The sequence below is a fragment of the Quercus lobata genome, chromosome 10 (assembly GCF_001633185.2).
Source record: "Quercus lobata isolate SW786 chromosome 10, ValleyOak3.0 Primary Assembly, whole genome shotgun sequence".
Classification (NCBI taxonomy): Eukaryota; Viridiplantae; Streptophyta; class Magnoliopsida; order Fagales; family Fagaceae; genus Quercus; species Quercus lobata.
Window position 1 is genome coordinate 43,586,417 of NC_044913.1, and position 17,327 is coordinate 43,603,743.

The 17,327-nt window shown below is 32.8% G+C and overlaps 2 protein-coding genes across 4 annotated transcripts; both read right to left on the minus strand.

Moving 5' to 3' along the window:
• Positions 1-719: 719 nt before the first annotated feature.
• On the minus strand, positions 720-8,695 carry LOC115963459 (GDP-mannose transporter GONST1). Of its 3 annotated transcripts, none has more exons than XM_031082462.1 (10): positions 8,322-8,695; positions 6,913-7,053; positions 6,400-6,628; positions 6,080-6,219; positions 5,830-5,959; positions 4,760-4,858; positions 3,547-3,701; positions 2,019-2,135; positions 1,377-1,474; positions 720-1,279 (listed from the first exon to the last, which is right to left on the minus strand). In XM_031082462.1, exons 3-10 carry the CDS (start codon positions 6,613-6,615, stop codon positions 1,221-1,223), a joined length of 1,014 nt encoding a protein of 337 aa, XP_030938322.1. In that variant the 5' UTR covers positions 6,616-6,628; positions 6,913-7,053; positions 8,322-8,695; the 3' UTR covers positions 720-1,220. The 3 variants fall into 3 exon arrangements, with proteins under 3 accessions (XP_030938322.1, XP_030938321.1, XP_030938320.1); XM_031082461.1 differs by having other exon boundaries at positions 6,913-7,108; XM_031082460.1 differs by lacking the exon at positions 6,913-7,053 and having other exon boundaries at positions 8,322-8,694.
• A 4,794-nt stretch (positions 8,696-13,489) lies between these two features.
• LOC115962833 (ABC transporter I family member 10) lies at positions 13,490-17,003 on the minus strand. Its single transcript, XM_031081707.1, has 6 exons — positions 16,820-17,003; positions 16,499-16,670; positions 16,294-16,380; positions 14,481-14,606; positions 14,272-14,394; positions 13,490-13,890 (listed from the first exon to the last, which is right to left on the minus strand). The coding sequence occupies exons 1-6, from the start codon at positions 16,888-16,890 to the stop codon at positions 13,681-13,683; spliced, it is 789 nt and encodes a 262-aa protein (XP_030937567.1). The 5' UTR covers positions 16,891-17,003; the 3' UTR covers positions 13,490-13,680.
• Positions 17,004-17,327: the final 324 nt, after the last annotated feature.

Sequence of the window (17,327 nt, forward strand, 5' to 3'; positions counted from 1 at the left end):
GCAGAACTTTTTTAATCAATATATTTATTGTAGAAAAGTCAACCGAACCAGATTTAGACCCACTACAGTGAGATTATAAAGACATACAAAATCCAATTTTTGCTTTGTTTTGTTTTATGTTTTGTTTTTTTTAAATGAGAATAAAAAATGAAGTTATTGATCAGTGTAACTTGAAGATTTAAGATGAAAATAGATTTGAAAACCTAAAATATCCGGTGTTGCGCCCATTTAATGCAATTACATTTATCGCAAATATTGAGCCCTGAGTCCAATCATCATAGTGCTGCAAAGATTTCACACCCGATTACCTTTCCGGTTTTGGCTGATCCAATTTTTTTTTGGGGTATAAACATGCGAAAGCTTTATTGAAACAACTAGAATTAACAATTACAGCAGCATCAGAACAGAGACCCCAGCTGACTGCATCAACAAAAAATGGGGGGGCCAGCAGACAAATTAAAAAAGTTGCCAAAACAAAGTTGTGCAAGGACCAACCTGCTAACACATGGGCTGCTCTAGTGTTGCATCTCTACAATTTCTGATTCTCTAAGGAGTTTCCAGAGGCTGATGAGAAATATCATTTGATGCAATACAAGTTTTGGCTGATGAATTACATTTCTATGTTATTGGTTGTGTTACTGATAAAGAAATGGCAACAAATTAATTTTGGGGCATTCAAATACATGCGGCTCCGAATAGGAAATGTCAAGTGCCCCAACTCTCAGGTATGACTATATCAATCAATTACATTTCTTTATCAAAATGCAAGCCAAAAGCTTGTTTGCATTCACTTGTTGAAGTAAAATCCACTTTCACCATTATCTTGAGCAGCTCGTTTAATTCATTATGTAGATATGAAGGTTTCAAATACAATGTGAAAATCTATAAGATACAACAAAGATACATGTGGGTAAAGATAAGAGCTACGTTTCACAATACATATCTGAAAAGGAATTAGTGATGGCATTTTCCCTCAGTAAAACAAACCCAGACACTCAATCCATTCCAATAGAAGGCTGCTCTCCTTTGTTAGAAGGAAATTCAAGAGGAAAGCACTTGTAAACGGGCCAAGATCTTCACTCCTTCTACATACTTTTCATACAACACTTCTTGACTGACTATTCCTGACAACTTCATGGGATAGTCAAGCAGTCCGATGCAGTTTACACGAGAGTGCAAAAGTTGGTTATCATGTAAAGAACCATAACTTTCACTGCCTTTTAGGTTTGAGATCTCTCACGCATTTTGGCCCTAGCAAAGAATACTCCAGCCAAAAGACCTACAGAGTGAAAAAATGTGTTGGTAATGCTAAAACTACAAATTCAAAGTTTTGTTTCTTGTTTGTGGAAGAAGTCAATGATATGGATAGAACTTACCGAAGAATATGCTTGCGGAGTTCTCCAAGCTGGTAGGAACTTTGAAAAGGAGGATGCCGGCAACAGACAGAGGGATCTTATTTAACGAACCCACAAGGCTGCAGGACGCAGTTCAGTGATTAGAGATGTACATAAGTGTGATTGATCACTAATATGGTCTTATCTAAGATAAGCATGATGGTTTAAGCAAAGTAAACCAATGATTAATTTTTGAGGAAAAAAAAACAGATTTGGTAAAATTTTCAGTCAAACCTCATTTGACTTGATACAAATGGTTCCTAATGGCATAAGACCAGCCCAACTGAATCAGCCCCATCCAACACTGAACTTTTAAACCCATATCAACCCAATGTAAGCGTTTATCATATGCCAATGGTTTGTAATTGGGTGGCCAGTTTGCACAAAGCTTCAACTCTTACCAAACATGAGCTCTATTTTATTTGAACCTTGTTCACTAAGGAGAAGTTATAAATAAATAAAAACGATAATAATAATGGCAAATAAAAGTTCTAACCCGATACTAAGTTCATTCTCAAAGTTGGGGTCATCCGATTCTCAATTAGGAAAAAAAAAATGGATCCTACCCCAAAAGTAACATATTAGCTTCTTCTTTTTGGAGGTAAGTAAGTATTCTTATCTCACCTGTATGTTGTAGCCCCAGTTTGATGAAGAAACCACATAGAAGTGAAGCTGATTGCCAGTCCCAAAAATCCACTCAATGTCATTACCAGCCAGAAGGTTGGCAATCTCAAAAGTGGCCTGCCAATTCAATCCAAGATCCGAAAGATTGAACAAGAAAATTTTGATAAAAGAAAATCAGTTTTCTTGGCATACTGTTAGAAAACTTATATCCATGGTTAAGTTATGATAACATATCACTAAAAGAATTGTAGACATGTTATTTGCAAGTTACAATACTTGTATACAATATTAATTAATGTAATCAAGTTTGATAATTAGATCCATGTTTTAGAAGACTGATATAAAAGCATACTCATCAGTACAGAAGAAAAATGATCATATAGCTAGCTGTCATTGTAAAAATGAAATAGTTTTTCCTGAGTGGGAGATCTTTTGATACAAAATCTAGAGTAGTGAAACAATCTCTATCTTGTGTAGAAAGCAGCCATTTGAATGAAATTAATAAACTCTAGCAAGAAAGATGGATGGAGATGGGACAGGGTCTCATTGGGGGTGTTAGTGAGTACGATGTAATGTGATCTGATCACAAGTAGTAAACAGGAATCGGAATAAAATTTCAATGCAATAGGATAAATTACTGGAACTCTTGCAAAATGGTTTCTCATTTAAACCAAGCATATTATACAAACAAAAAAGAGTAAAAAAAGAGGAGAAGAAGAAGAAATCTTTCACTCTCAAAAGAATCAGTGTTGAAGAAAGGAAGACATAAGGAAGAGTACATAAAAAGGGAGAAAGAACAAGGGAATGAATGACCAGGACAAGAAGGCCAGATAAGCAGGGAAAACTATTATGATACTTTTGATTACCATATGCGGGATTTCTCTATTGTGGGAGAATTTTACTGGACAGTATCCATTCTATAACCAGGAATATTTCAGAATTTAGCAAATAACAGTTGGTAATGGAAAAGGAGCCAATCTTGGGTGCAAGATTTCAAATTAATCTTGCAATAGCCAGAACATACCATTGAGCTTCTAGTTAACCTTTACTAATCTTATAAAAACTAAAAATGGCCAGTCATACTATAGCATTTGAGTCCCTTTGGGATAGGCTGATAGCCATGAAGGAATTTCCTCATTTCTACTTATATCCAACAGTATCTAAACAAATTTTAGATTACATGGGCCAAATAAGATGATTATATGGACCAAATGTGATAATTGTAGTAAAGAAAATTTAGCTCCATAGCCAGAATCTAGTATACAAGAGAAGAAATTGCTTCCAATAAATATGATGTATCTGCTTTAAAATGACTCATTACGTCATACAAAGTTTGTTTGAAGCTCAAAGACACTACAATATCAACTTATGCAAACACTGAACATCTATAATTATTAATAGAAAAGATAAATTCTATACATCAAAATCACAATACCAATTATTATAGCACAGATGACATGGTATATTAGCTATATACTACTATTACTAAAGAAATAATTTCCTCAAAAAAAAAAAAAAAAAAACTCACGTTTTGAAGAGATAATCCACCTCATTGAAAACAAAAATTAGAAGAATCCCTAAAGGCAAGGATAGGGTGTTATTGAGCAAGACCATTGAAAACTCGTTCAAGTTTCCAGATTTAGTAACCTGTTTTGCTGTATCCATGACCCTACGTAGAGTCAACTGCACAAAGAAAGATGATAACACATCAGCTACATTTTAAACTTAAACTAAAATATAACAAGTAATGTTGTGAGAGCTGGTAAACAAATGCGCACATTAACTCAACTAACTCTCTTCGTCCAATATGTTGTTCCTCTATACAATTTCCTACTTTTTAAGAAAACATCACTACTTTTTTCTATTTTGAATTTGCCTTTGTTGTTCTGCGTTTTAATACTAGAAGGACTATCTGTTATTATTATCATTTTATTCTATTAAGTATTTCAAATAGACAATTATAATAGATTTTACAAAAAAAGGGAAAGAAGGACCAACATAATGGGACAGGAGGAGTAACAAATGGGGAACCACTCTCCAATCCAAATGGAAATACAAGAACCCAGTGCACCTATGGGAGTCTTGTTGAACAAAGTGTCTAATGTTTGCACCTCAAGCTTGAAGTTTTGAGTGTAACTAACAAAATTCTACAACAGTGTATGACCACTAGAAATTCCTTTATGCAACTGAGTAAATTATAATTATTGCACATATATTCACTCCATAAAAAGATGCCTACTTAAGTTATACATACACTTTCAACAAATCACTATCTTTTCATAAGCTTTACGTAACTTATGGTTCATAGTACTCATTAACATCAAAGGTTTTGACCATATTGGGAATGCATCCCCCATTTTCTTAGCCACAAAAAAGCTCATGATAGTCCTCCAAAGATTTATAAGTTGTCTTGTAAGAGAATAGACTCAGACCAACATAAGAACAAGAATACGCTGCCACAGGAGGAGGGGGGGGGGGGGGGGGGGGACACTGACAACTACTCTATTTGGAAATTAGTTCCATTGACCAGAGTTTTCAACCTTGTACTGCATAGCAAGCCTAACAACAAATACTTATGCCCAACTTTCAATTTTTTACTAAGAAAAAGAGAAATCTCAATAAAAAAATGTCAAAACGCCAAATTATGCTAAAAGACTGTAATGGATGCAAAAGAACTAAATATAAATAACATACAAAGGCCTGGCTTATGGATAATCCAGATGTTCAAATTATGCACTCACAGAATATGATGCTGTTAAGAAGCAATTAATAAGCTGCCATGTGTAGCCAACAGCATGAAAAGATAGATCAGTAATCCCTCCAGAAATTGCTGAAATGATCTGCACAAGCCACAGGTAAAGCCAATTCAAACTAATTCATTTGTAATTTTATGAAAATGTATAAAAGCAAAGTTACTGCATAAAAATCTTCATAAAAGTGCAAATCCAGTAATAAAGGCCTTGAATTCCCAATAAGTTAAAAGTGGACAAGCTTAGTTGGTACCAATTTACATCAGCCAACACAGAATTAATCAGAGTTCATCTTGATAACCATTGCACGCATATATACATTGACACATTGGCACAAGCAATGCATCCTTTCAAACATGTGTCGCCCATGTAAAGCTATTAACATGTTAACCTCAGATGAACAACCTATTCTGCAGGGCGACCAATCTTTGGTGCCCGCTATCATATTCATATTTTAATCATTCCGGTCACAATTCAGTCTACAAACTTTTAACTGCTGCATTTGATCTACTAAAGTTTGGATTAAATTGAGTCCCATCCAAATATAAAGATAGTGCACGTTTTGGACTGTTATAATTGTGAGGTTAAATGATTAATATGGTAAATTTAATCATTTAACCACACAATTCTAACATGGACAAACAAATTACCCCTTTGTGGTTTGAGCCGATATCAATTTAGTCTCATAAGTTTTTTTCAATTGTTAAATTTTGTCCCCTTAAGTTTTTATTAAAATGAAATCGATAGAGGTACTTTCGATGGAACCCTAACAATTTCATTTTAGCCCAAATTTATCCCTTGTGGTTTGGGCGGCCTATCACAATTTAGTCTATAAACTCTCAATTGTTACATTTGATCCCCTAGTTTAAATAATATATCTGAAATGAATTTAACTGTTTAAGACATGTATAAGAAACGGGGGGAGGGGGGAGAAAATGTGGGCAACATAAAATCAACAAAAATAAAATTGACGAAAAGGTTGATACATTACTAGATGCAAGCAATGAACCTAACTAGAAAAAGAATATGAAGTTCATTGTCTTATTCCGCACTCAACATACCATTAGGAATAGAGCAGCCCAGACTCTGTTGTCATGATGCTTACTGAACAGATACATTTCACCAACAGCAGTTATCACATTGGTAACATTCTTCAGGACAGTGACCATAGCAACATTAATGTATCTCAAACTGCACAAAAGATTAATCATATTTAAGGAACAAAGTCTTGTAAAAATCATAGAATTAAAAGGTGTCCATGTTACTACAAAAACAGTATGAAGATGAGCACAAACTGGAAAAATGTCATACCTAAACATGCTTGTAATGAGCATCCCAACAAAAATAAAATTCACAGGTAACCAGACCTTAACCAATCTCCATGTTAGTGGTTCTGTTGATATCATGCCTAGAAAACTCAATGTAGACACAATCAAAACTGAAATAAAATTCTGCATCACAGAAGTATATTTAAGTGTCATCAACTTGGTAGATACCATATCAAAAACAGCTTCCAAGTCATTTTAATGGCATTGAGTAAACCCCAACAAAATTATTATCAATTAAAAAGGAAAAAAAATAAAATCAAGAATCTCAATCTCATATAAGGAACACCAATTACATTGAATTACCTGGTACAGCATCAAGAATATACCAGCATTAAAATCATAACTGGAAAGAACAAACTTGTTAACCAATATCATGCTGCATGAGGAAATGCAATATGCAAGGCCAGACAATAAGGCTTGATTGGGTATTTTCGTCACCCTGGTACTTCGAGTTGTTTTCTCTGTGTCTTTGTCGAAACCATTTTCCAAGTCATTTTCATTATTTTCAAAAGGCTTCATTGCAATTGGTGACCTATACAAAAGTGGGAGAATATCAGTTATCGGCCAACATATGAAACTGAGTTTTATTAAATGTTCCCAGAGCAGAAGAGAATAGACAAATAAATATAAAGAAATAAATTCAAACACACAAAGTAAATATGGTTTGGCTCCCAATGAATCTTACAGGCCAAACAAAGAAAAAATGAAAAAATAAATAAATAAAAAGGATTGGGAGAAAAATTATAGAATCTATAGTTTCTTCCATTGAGAAAGCATCGAGTACAATACAGTCACACTTAATTGAGCAAAGCACACCTGTTATCTGCTCTTCCTAATGGACAGGAAAACTTATTTAGCACACCCTTTGACTCATGATATTTGAGGCTTCATTCGCCCTTCGCTAAACCTTACTTATGTCTTCCTTGAGACTTCTTTCAGAAACAGGATCAGAAGAATCTAGAGAAGCTCCTAACGACACAGGTCTTGAACATCAAAACATGGACCTAGGCATCTTTGATGTCCCAGTGGGAACTGTGAATCTCACAGAATCAAGGAATAGCACCAGAAAATGTAATATAACATGGTATATATTTGACAATAGTTAAGGAGCTATGAAATGTCCATAGTCGGTTGCTGAAAATGGCAATTACATCTAATCAAGCCATTCTATATGCCATATCTTGCCACAAGTATTTTCCAACCAGTAACAACAATAATAGTATCAAAGTTAATAACTAACTTCTTCCAAATAATCCTGCAAGAGGACAAATAAATACCCACAAATCACCCAAGAAGAATGAATGCTTAAACAAGCAACAAACAGATTGGATACAGTTCTTACAAAAACACAATCAATCTCATTAGCCTCACTACTAACACCAACCCCTATCCTGCAAATGAATAACCCCACCCATCTTACCAAAAAGTTATATGATTCTTTCTAATCAAACATGTGATTAAACCGGGATTTCGAACATTTATTTTTGTTATACTAAAAGATTACTAGAAATAAACACCCTTTTTTTACTATTAAAGAATGGATTACGGAAGGCTATTTACAACTTCGAATTCATGAACACTAATCTAACAGTCTGGTCATAGTTAAACATCTAATTCACAAGTTAAACATTTATGTTAGCATTAAAACGATCATATACTGCAAACAAGACTTAGATACTTCAAATATTCATCTTGACTTATTTTAGACAATCAATTTCACAACAACCACAACTCTATTGTTGCCAGCCAAAGGATGTCTGGTGAGGGAGGAGGATTGGGATGCCTACTTAAAGATTCAAAGATCTCTTTCTAATAATCCAAGTTCTCATCTACCAAACAGAGCTTTAGCATAAGCTGCCAGTTGACCGTGCCATAATATCCAGAACATACAATAAAAACCAGCAGGACAATAAATAGATAAAATGATGAAATTTTGAGAGAGAGAGAGAATTTGAGAAACAGTTTCCATCCATGTTTAAACATCAGTTATCAAGTAGTTAACAAGTACTGCAAATATTTTAAATTTGTAAACCTTAAAAAAGAGATTACCAACAACCCAAAATTTAAAAATTTTCAACAATCAGTGAGCAAAAAACAAGAAAGCAATAATTACCCATTTCATTTTCAACAAAGAACAATCTTTTTAGCCACCCAATAAGCAAAAAATTCAACAATAACCCACAGATAGAAAAAATAATAATAATAATAATAAAATAAAATTTTACCTTGAACCCATTTAAGCCCAGACCTCAAAAGCTGCACATGCCTAGAGAAAACCCATCAAGGGTCACAACTCACAACAGTAATAGACCAAAAGCAGAGAAATTTGAGATATTGAGGCAGAAAAACTGAGACCCTTTTCAAGATTTGAGAGAACTTTTCAAAGAGAGAATTTAAAAAGTATTTTGGGATTTGAATTTTTTTTTCTTTATCTTTTAATTTTTTTTAAAATTATATATACATTGTTTATTTTTTGGTTAAGTTCGTCAAATCAACACCATTGGACTTCTGAGTTTTGTAATGGAAGCAATTTTCATGAAAGTGAGATGCTAAGATGCGCTGTTCTGTGGGTGCGCATTATAGCATTTGGTCAGCCCAGGTGTGCCGTGTGTGCGCTTGTTTTGCTACTTCCAGGATTCCTTTCTAAAAAAAATAATAAAATCAATAACAACAATAATAAAAATAACAATAATTATTTTAAGGCAAAACTTATGTGTGTGTGTGTTTCATCTCTTTATAATATATGAATTTTATATAGCTATAAAATTCATGCTATGAAAGGGAATATGTGTGACATATATCCAATATATTCGATACCTTTCACAGCTTTTGTTGCAGTAATTTACTAATAACACCCTTGATGACATAATGGCGATTATGTAGTGTGGTAATTATATTCTTATAAAATGATAAATTATTTATTTAAAAAATTACTATAAATTAAAAAAAATTATATTTGTATTTAAATAATTATTGCCTGAAAACATGTTATCTTTCATTCATTTCATTTATTACTATCTTTTTCTTTTCTTAAGGCATTCGTTTCATCAGTCATGCTTTCTTTAAGATAAATTATTGAATAAAAATATTCTAACTACATATATTATTAATTATATATTGTACCACTGTACACCTTGGTGTAATGGTCACTCACAAGTATAAATATTTGTGAGGTGTGGGGGGTAAGGGCTGAAATTCAAGTCTCCAGGAGGGAGTTTCACACATATATATACTTAAATTAGGTTATAGTAGAATTTCTATCTTATATTAAAAAAAAAAAAACTATATATTGTCAAATATATATATATATATATATATATATATAATAATAACTTAATATTTACGTATAAAAAAGATATTGAAAGATAGTCATTTGGAAGAAAGAAGATGGAAAGATTGATAAATTTGGCATATAAGTAACCATATTGTATGATTTTTTTTCAAGAGTTCTTGACATATTGAAATGGTTGTTTGCGATTGTTTTATTTATTTGTTTTCTTTTTTTTTTAAGAGGATGATTGTTTAATTTTAATGGGATAGACAATAAATTATATTATGTAACATGTGTGATAAGCAGATTGAAATTCAACTAGTCAACTGAAACTTTTTGCTTACTTCAATAGAAACATTAGGCTTTAAATCTCTCCTACTTTTATTGTAACTATCAAATTATATATATATATATATATATATATATATATAAAATTGAAGTGGTATTCATTGGATGAATGCTATATGAGTCTCTGTCTTATTTGTTAGTAATAATGACAAATAAAACAATTCCATTTTACATAGCATTTATCATGTAAACTATTACCTTCTTCTTAAGTGATGATTTATAACATTATTCATGTGTATTATTTAAATAAATCACACAATTTATTATAAAAGTCACGTGACTCAAACTACACATGAACTATTTTTTTAATTACCACATAATTGAGTTGAAGCAAAATAACTCCAAACATATTTAATAATTCATGTTTAATAATTCATTATCTTAAAGCTTTTGAGGTTTAAAAGAGCATTATAAAAAAGGGGTTGACAATGACAATACTCCATAGGCAGGGGTATCTTCCCTTGTTAAAATTAAAAGGGTATTGAGTTCAAATTTTGAAGAAAAAAAAAGTGTTAAATTATTACTTTAGTCATTCAATTATTGATAAAGGTCAATTTAGTTCCCAACTATTAAATTTATTGATTTAGTCTCTTAACTATTAATTCTATCAACTTAGTTCTATAACTTTCAAAATTAAGCCAAATTTATCCTTAAATCTATTCATCATCTAATTTAAACAAAATTAGTTGATGTAGCAAACGGAGTTGATGTTAAAAGGTTATTATAAAAAGTGTAAAATTGTTAAAATCAAGCCAATTTTAACTATTAAATCTGATAAAATTTAAATGAAGAAGGGAATTAACAATGAAATTGACCGAATTTTAGAAATTGAGAAATAAATTGACACATTTAGTTAAGGGATCACATTAAACTTTATCATGTAATTGGAGAATTAAATTAGAAATTTAACCAAAAAAAAAAAACTTCAAGCCTAATGACAAATTTAGTACCACGCTAATTACGTTAATCTAGTGAAAAATCCAATTTGATATCCATGCACAACCTTCTATATGTATATTTATTCAACAACCAATGCTATATCGCAATGAAAGGGATTCTTTCTTCCCAATCTCATTCATGTATATGTCTATTACACTATTACTTCTCTTTTCTCTTTATTTATCGTTGACCTTGAATCTGAGTGAGGACACAATGTTGATAATCCTAATATAAATGCCAATAAGTATTTGGAACCATTCTTTCTTTTCTTTTCTTTTTCTTTTTTTTTTTTTTTTTGGGTTAAAAGATGATTCATTAAAACAAACTAAACACGCACAGCTCCCTCAGGACAGAGCCTATTATAGTCTTTTCCAAAGATTTCTAACACGTCCACAGGCAGACTACTAAAAGCACAATAATCAGCTCCCTTCCTTGCCATCATGTCTGCGCAACAATTAGCTTGCCGAAGGCAATGACGAATCTGTATTTGGAAGCATTCATAGATTGTGCAATGCCATTCAAAGTACCATATTATATTATTATATAAGCTTCCGAAAAGTCATTGGAAATTTCCTCATGAAAACCAAAAAAAAAAAAAAAAAGTGATTGGAAAGAAAAAGTTGGCACAATTTCTGTATATGGTCTGTGCTTGTTACACACTGTGTTTTATTCACAATGATGTATTTCATGACTCAAAACGTGAAGCTATATAACGCATAACATGAAGTTTTGATTCACAAGATAAAACAACTAATATCAACTAGAACTTAATATGAGACAATACTTACGGAAAATTCATCTTACATTCTAATTAAAATTCTCTTCTTGGAAAAAAAAAAAAAAAAAAAAAAAGTAAAAGAGTAATCCACTAACGACAAAGTTTAATAAAATTAACATTATTACCTATTTTAAAAATCTAACAGTTGAATTATATGTTCTTTACACTTTAATATACATCAAATTTTGTGTTAATCATATATTATTTATTATATGATTTATAAATTTATATTTTATGTATAATTTTAAACTACAAAAATATACAATTTAAACAATTTATTGATGACATAACTATTGATCTTTAATTTTCTAGAAATTTTGTAAGCATGGAGGATATAAGTTGAAAATGTAATTTAATAGTAGATTTGTCAAAATTCACCTCCAATAGAAAGATGTTAAGTAAGGTTGTAGTCATAAGTTACAACCAATTTTGTAGCTAAATTTTGTCCATCCACTAATATGGTTTAAGTTTTTCAAGTGGAGTCACAGGTTGCGTTTAAGTCTTCTATGATCCTGCAGTCTATTTTTCGTGGTCTGAAATAAAATAGTTTATCATCTTTAATCAACTGCCAACTTTACAATCACCTAAAATAAATTCCTATAATCCGAAACTCAAACCCTTAGTGCGATTGTCACTCCACAAGTATAAGTACTTGTGGGGTGTGGGGGGTTAAGGGCCGGAAATCAAATCTCCAAGAATGAGCTTTTACACACATATACACTTAGATTAGGTTAGGTTAGGGTAGAATTTCTATCTTATATCGAAAAAATATTAAGTAGTATTAGTATCTCTTAAATTTTTATTTTACATTTAGACTACTAGAAATTTTATCAAATTTTGCAGATATTTTGCTTAAAATTTTGGCTGAATTTTATTGTTGCCAATAAAAAGAAATTTTCATTTTGTATATGACCTAAATATTCTGGAATTGGAGGTAAATTAAGCGCCCATGAAATAACTCAAATAACTCACATGGAGCTTGTCAGAATTTCAAGATCTTGAAATTCCACCTTTCTGGCATGTGCTTGGATCTGAATCACCATACTCTTTAAAAGTACAATTAATAAACGTAAAATGGTCAGGTTCAAGGTTGTAGTCATATAAGCACAAGTTATTCTTCCTAATTGATTGGTCTTGCAAAGTTGGTGCTTTTGAAAACAATCTTCAGCTAGGGAGTATATATGTGACAGTGACACTTCCAGGAAGCCAGAACCAAATTAAGAATAACTTGGCCAGAATCCACTAAATGTAAAGGCATGAAAATGTGGACTAATTTGGCAAGTCTTTATATTTGGTTGCTCACCAAACAAATTTTTAGTTAGTCTTCAACTAAAATATCAGAAACGCAGTCCAACAATGACTAACTAAAAAAGACGTGTGGCGTAGTGGATGGTACAAAATATCAATTTCAATACAATACTACAGGAGGTTGTGGTGGGTTAGATGTGTGACTATTCAATATAAAAATATTCTCTTTGGTTTTAGATTCTCTTTGGTTATCTTATCTGTTTCCCAATTCATTATGTCCAACATCTTTAGTAATAGTTTATTAAAACAAGAGAAATCTTTAGTTGTTTATAAAAACAAGAGAGGAAAGGAATCAAGAGACGGTCCTGAAAGTTCATTCAAAAGCTGGCTCATAAATGCCTCTAGATTGTTTATCTTTTAATTGCATACAGGAAGAAGCTGTGATTGGTCATTGGATCCTACAAGAGGCTACTCGAACTGGATCTACCAAACTATGTTTGTTAAATAATACTGCAGGGATTGGTGGTAATGACAACTGAAAAGGGTTTGCTCTAATCTAAACCAGAAATCTGAGGAGAACAAATGAAACCTACCAGTTTTCTTTAGACCACAAAGGTTTGAATGTTTGATTGGAACTTGTTTTCCACATCAGGTTGTCCTCAAAGCCGCCGCCACACCCCCCCCCCCCCCCCCCCCCCCCCCCCCAAAAAAAATAATAATAATAATAAAGAAACCTATATTTTAAGCATTACTTGCATTTATCCATAAGATTATCTAAATATATTTTTCAATTTCAATAAACATGTATGTAATATAAAAGCCAGTGTAGGCAGTTTTGAATGCACTCAAGACCTGCTTTTCCAAACTTCCAAGCCAATGAGCATCACCATTTGGCCCATTATTTTACAAAGATATATCAAAGGGAAGCAAGAACAAGCTTGCCATTGCAGAATAAAGGGGTCAGATTCGCTAGCCCTAACAAACAGAAGGCAGATTTTGTTCAAGAATTGATTTGTTTGATGTAAGCAGATTGCCTAACTCTAATAAAATCCAGTATACTTGCTGCATCACCTTGCATGACAACTTCCCCATTTTCCATGTAAACAGCACCATCGGCATACTCGAGTTCTTCCAAACGATGGGTCACCCACAATGCTGTAACTTCTTCAGAACTATCCAAAGAATTTCTTACTGCTTTAATCACCCCAATCTGATTTAGAAAGTGGGGGGAAAAGAAGAAGAAGAAAAGAAACCATCTTCAGAAAATCCTAATCATTCAAGGAATTGAACATCTTCCAAAGATTGTAGTAAAACGATTCAAAATCATATTACAACGCAAGAGGATAATGCTATCTCAACATGGATAATGCCCTTCTAGAAGGGTTCATATATGCTACAAATAAAAAGTAAACAACTACTGGGCACTAATGGGAAAAAAAGGTAATTCATAATGTTAAAATAGGTGATTGTTAAATGAATCCTGTTGTCAAATCTTTTTATTTGAATGCATACAACATTCCATAGATGTGTCTATAATATGATAGCACAAAGGATTAAAAATATTCCATCTCGTTTCTAAAAAATAAAATACCTGATCATTTTCATCTAAAAATGTTGTGAGCTCATCCAATAACAGCACTTTGCAAGCTTCAGCTAAAGCACCAGCAATTGCAACCCTCTGCTTCTGACCACCACTGAGTGTTTGAACAGACCTCTAAAAATGCAACAAAGGCCCAATTAGATGTCAAACTTCTAGCAAATACTTCAACTAACCAGAAGATATTGATGCACAAAAATTACCTGCAAGTAGTCAGACATGCCAACAGCATCCAAAGCTTTAGACACCCTGGATCTAACCTCACCACAGGTCAAATTGAACTTTCCAAGACCAAATGCCACATCAGCTTCTACTGTAGGCATCACTACCTGCAACAAAAGAGGAATGCCATCATAGGCACTTTCTGGCAGTTCTTTTGAGCATTTTTCTAGCCACAATAATAAGCAAACTGTTTTGGTTTCACCTAATCATCCATGTTTTGAATTGTAATGGTCTCAATTAAAATGTTCTAGAGACCAATAACAAAACATCATGTTAGGATGCAAACAATTTCATTTGGAAAGGAAATTACAGATGTTAATATCACATTCAATAACAGCATACAGGCATGAGTAAGAATAACCTCAAGATAATATTTTAATTTTTCTTTTTTCATTTTGTATGGTAAGGATACGATTTGACTATGAAGCACTGGCACCAATATGGAAAAGGACATGATACAAATACTATAAAATCCGGAAGACCTTAACTAATAAATGGATACATTTAAATAAATTTTAAAAGATATATAACAAACAACAAAGGCATGAAATATGTATAAACAATAAAACTAATTTAGAAGTGGTCAGTACCAACAAAACACATGATCCATGCTTGATTCATAGATGTTCAACTATTGGTTAAATAATTAAATTCACCATTTCGAAACAGGTTTAGCTTTTCGGACAATTGGTAATTTATTATGGTCTCAAAACAAGAGGTTTTTGAGACAATCGGTAAAAATAGAAATTTGGAATTTTACAGATTCCTAACTTTCTAAAACACAAAGCCCCATATTTTACATTTAAACCTCCTTTTTTCTTAAGAAAAATTAATTATCCTCAAAAGTATCCATGCCATATCCATTATTTAAATTAATTTTTTTAACATGAGTATCCCAATATGCATCAAACATATCCACATCAAATACATATTAAATAGAAGTATGAGTGCTAAATTTGAAGTATCTATTCCGCCAGGTTTATCAGCACCAAAGTGACTTCATGGAGCATTGCTGCCCCAGCAACACCTAGCTAGAGCTCACTGGTATCCCATACATCTAATGTGAGTGGATGAGTTCACGGATGAACACTAGATATGTCAATGAAGTTGACATACTAGCATCTTTTATGTGCTTTTATAAAAATCCTTCTGCTGGTATAGGAAAGGGGTGAACATCTGACATTCTTTTTCTTGAATTCTTTAGTCGAATGCTGACTCTAGAACTAGCCTCTAATTTCACCTCTTCCAACAAAAAAGTCCTAGGAAGCCAATCGAAGAAAGCAGCTCATTCCACAGCATAGTTAAATCAACCCTTACACCCGTTTCAGTTATCAACCTCCATATGAAAAGAGTAAAAGGACATTCAACCACAGAATAGGACTAAACTAACCTACTATCTTTTGCTTGGTAAGTTATAGATGCATCCGATGGGTCCTTACTCTTATAAAGAAAATGTTCCATTTGAGCTAGAGCTTGTTAAGAGAATAGCATTTACGAATCACAGCTACCTCCAACCTTGACTAGGGAACTAATTCAAACTCCAAAACTCTATTCACATCTATGATTGCACTAAAAAAAGGGGAAAATTTAAAGCTAGGCTTGGAATCTAGTCAAAGAGTCCTATTACATTACATAGTATACATGAAGTTCACTCTTCATTAATAACACGGAAGAGGCTGAAAACCATAAAGTTTGACATGTCAAATCCTGTACTTGCAACCAAACGTGAAAATACTCGAACTGCAATGTTACAAACATAAACATTACAACATGAAAAATGGATAAAGAACACACCTGGTGGTCTGGATTTTGGAAAACAAAACTCTTTGGCCGCTTCACGTACACAGTTCCATTCGTGGGACTCAAAACACCAGCCAAGATCTACATAGTTCTTGACATTGTTTGATAAACATAAGCAATCTAACAAATTCAAAATTCACTAAAAGCAAAACAACCCAGTAGAGAAAAAGCAGTTTTGGTATGGTAAATTTTGGTGTACCTTCAAGAGGGTAGATTTTCCACAACCGTTGGGTCCAAGAAGCATCCAGAACTGTCCAGAAGGAATTCGAAGCGAACAGTCCCGAAGAATCGGCACGACTTTTCCCTGCCTCGTCGTGATCGAGAAATTCACATTCCGACCGTCAATGGCAATGTTGTCGGTAACATTAGTCCTGTAAATGCAGAAATCAATATACCCATATGAGAATCAGAACAGAAGGAGGCAGAAGAAACCTCAAAATTGACTGCACGCTTTGTGTTTGACGAATTGCCCAACTGAAAACAAGTGTTCAATGAGAGAGAGAAAGAAAGAGAGTGAGACCTGGTGGAAGAGGTAGAGTGAGGAGGCGGGAAAAGAGCAGCAGAGGCGCGGAAGAGAGTAGCGTGATTCATAGCATCTAACTAACCAACTAACTAAACTAACCATATGAGTTTGTTTTGTTGATTTATATGAGTTGTTAGTTGTTACCGTTATGCAAAGGCATAATTGGGTTTACGTAAGAACACTTCTTGTCTTTATATTTTAGGGCATTTTTTTTTTTTATTTGGGTCTAATGTGCACTCATTATTCAATTATTTTTAGAAATATTTTATAAAAAGGCTGCCAAAAAAATTTGTAACTTTTTTCTTTTTTCATAAAAAGTTTTTTAAAATAGTTTATGTAGGGTCTCGATTTACAGTCCAAGCCCAAAACGTATGGGGTGTTGGCTCAATGAGCCCAATACAAAAAATTCGTAGAGAGTGGGTTGAAAAACTAGGTCCTAATGAATTGAACAACTAATAAATTTAATTTGAACGACTGTAAAACACAAACAAGAGACTTGGGGTCC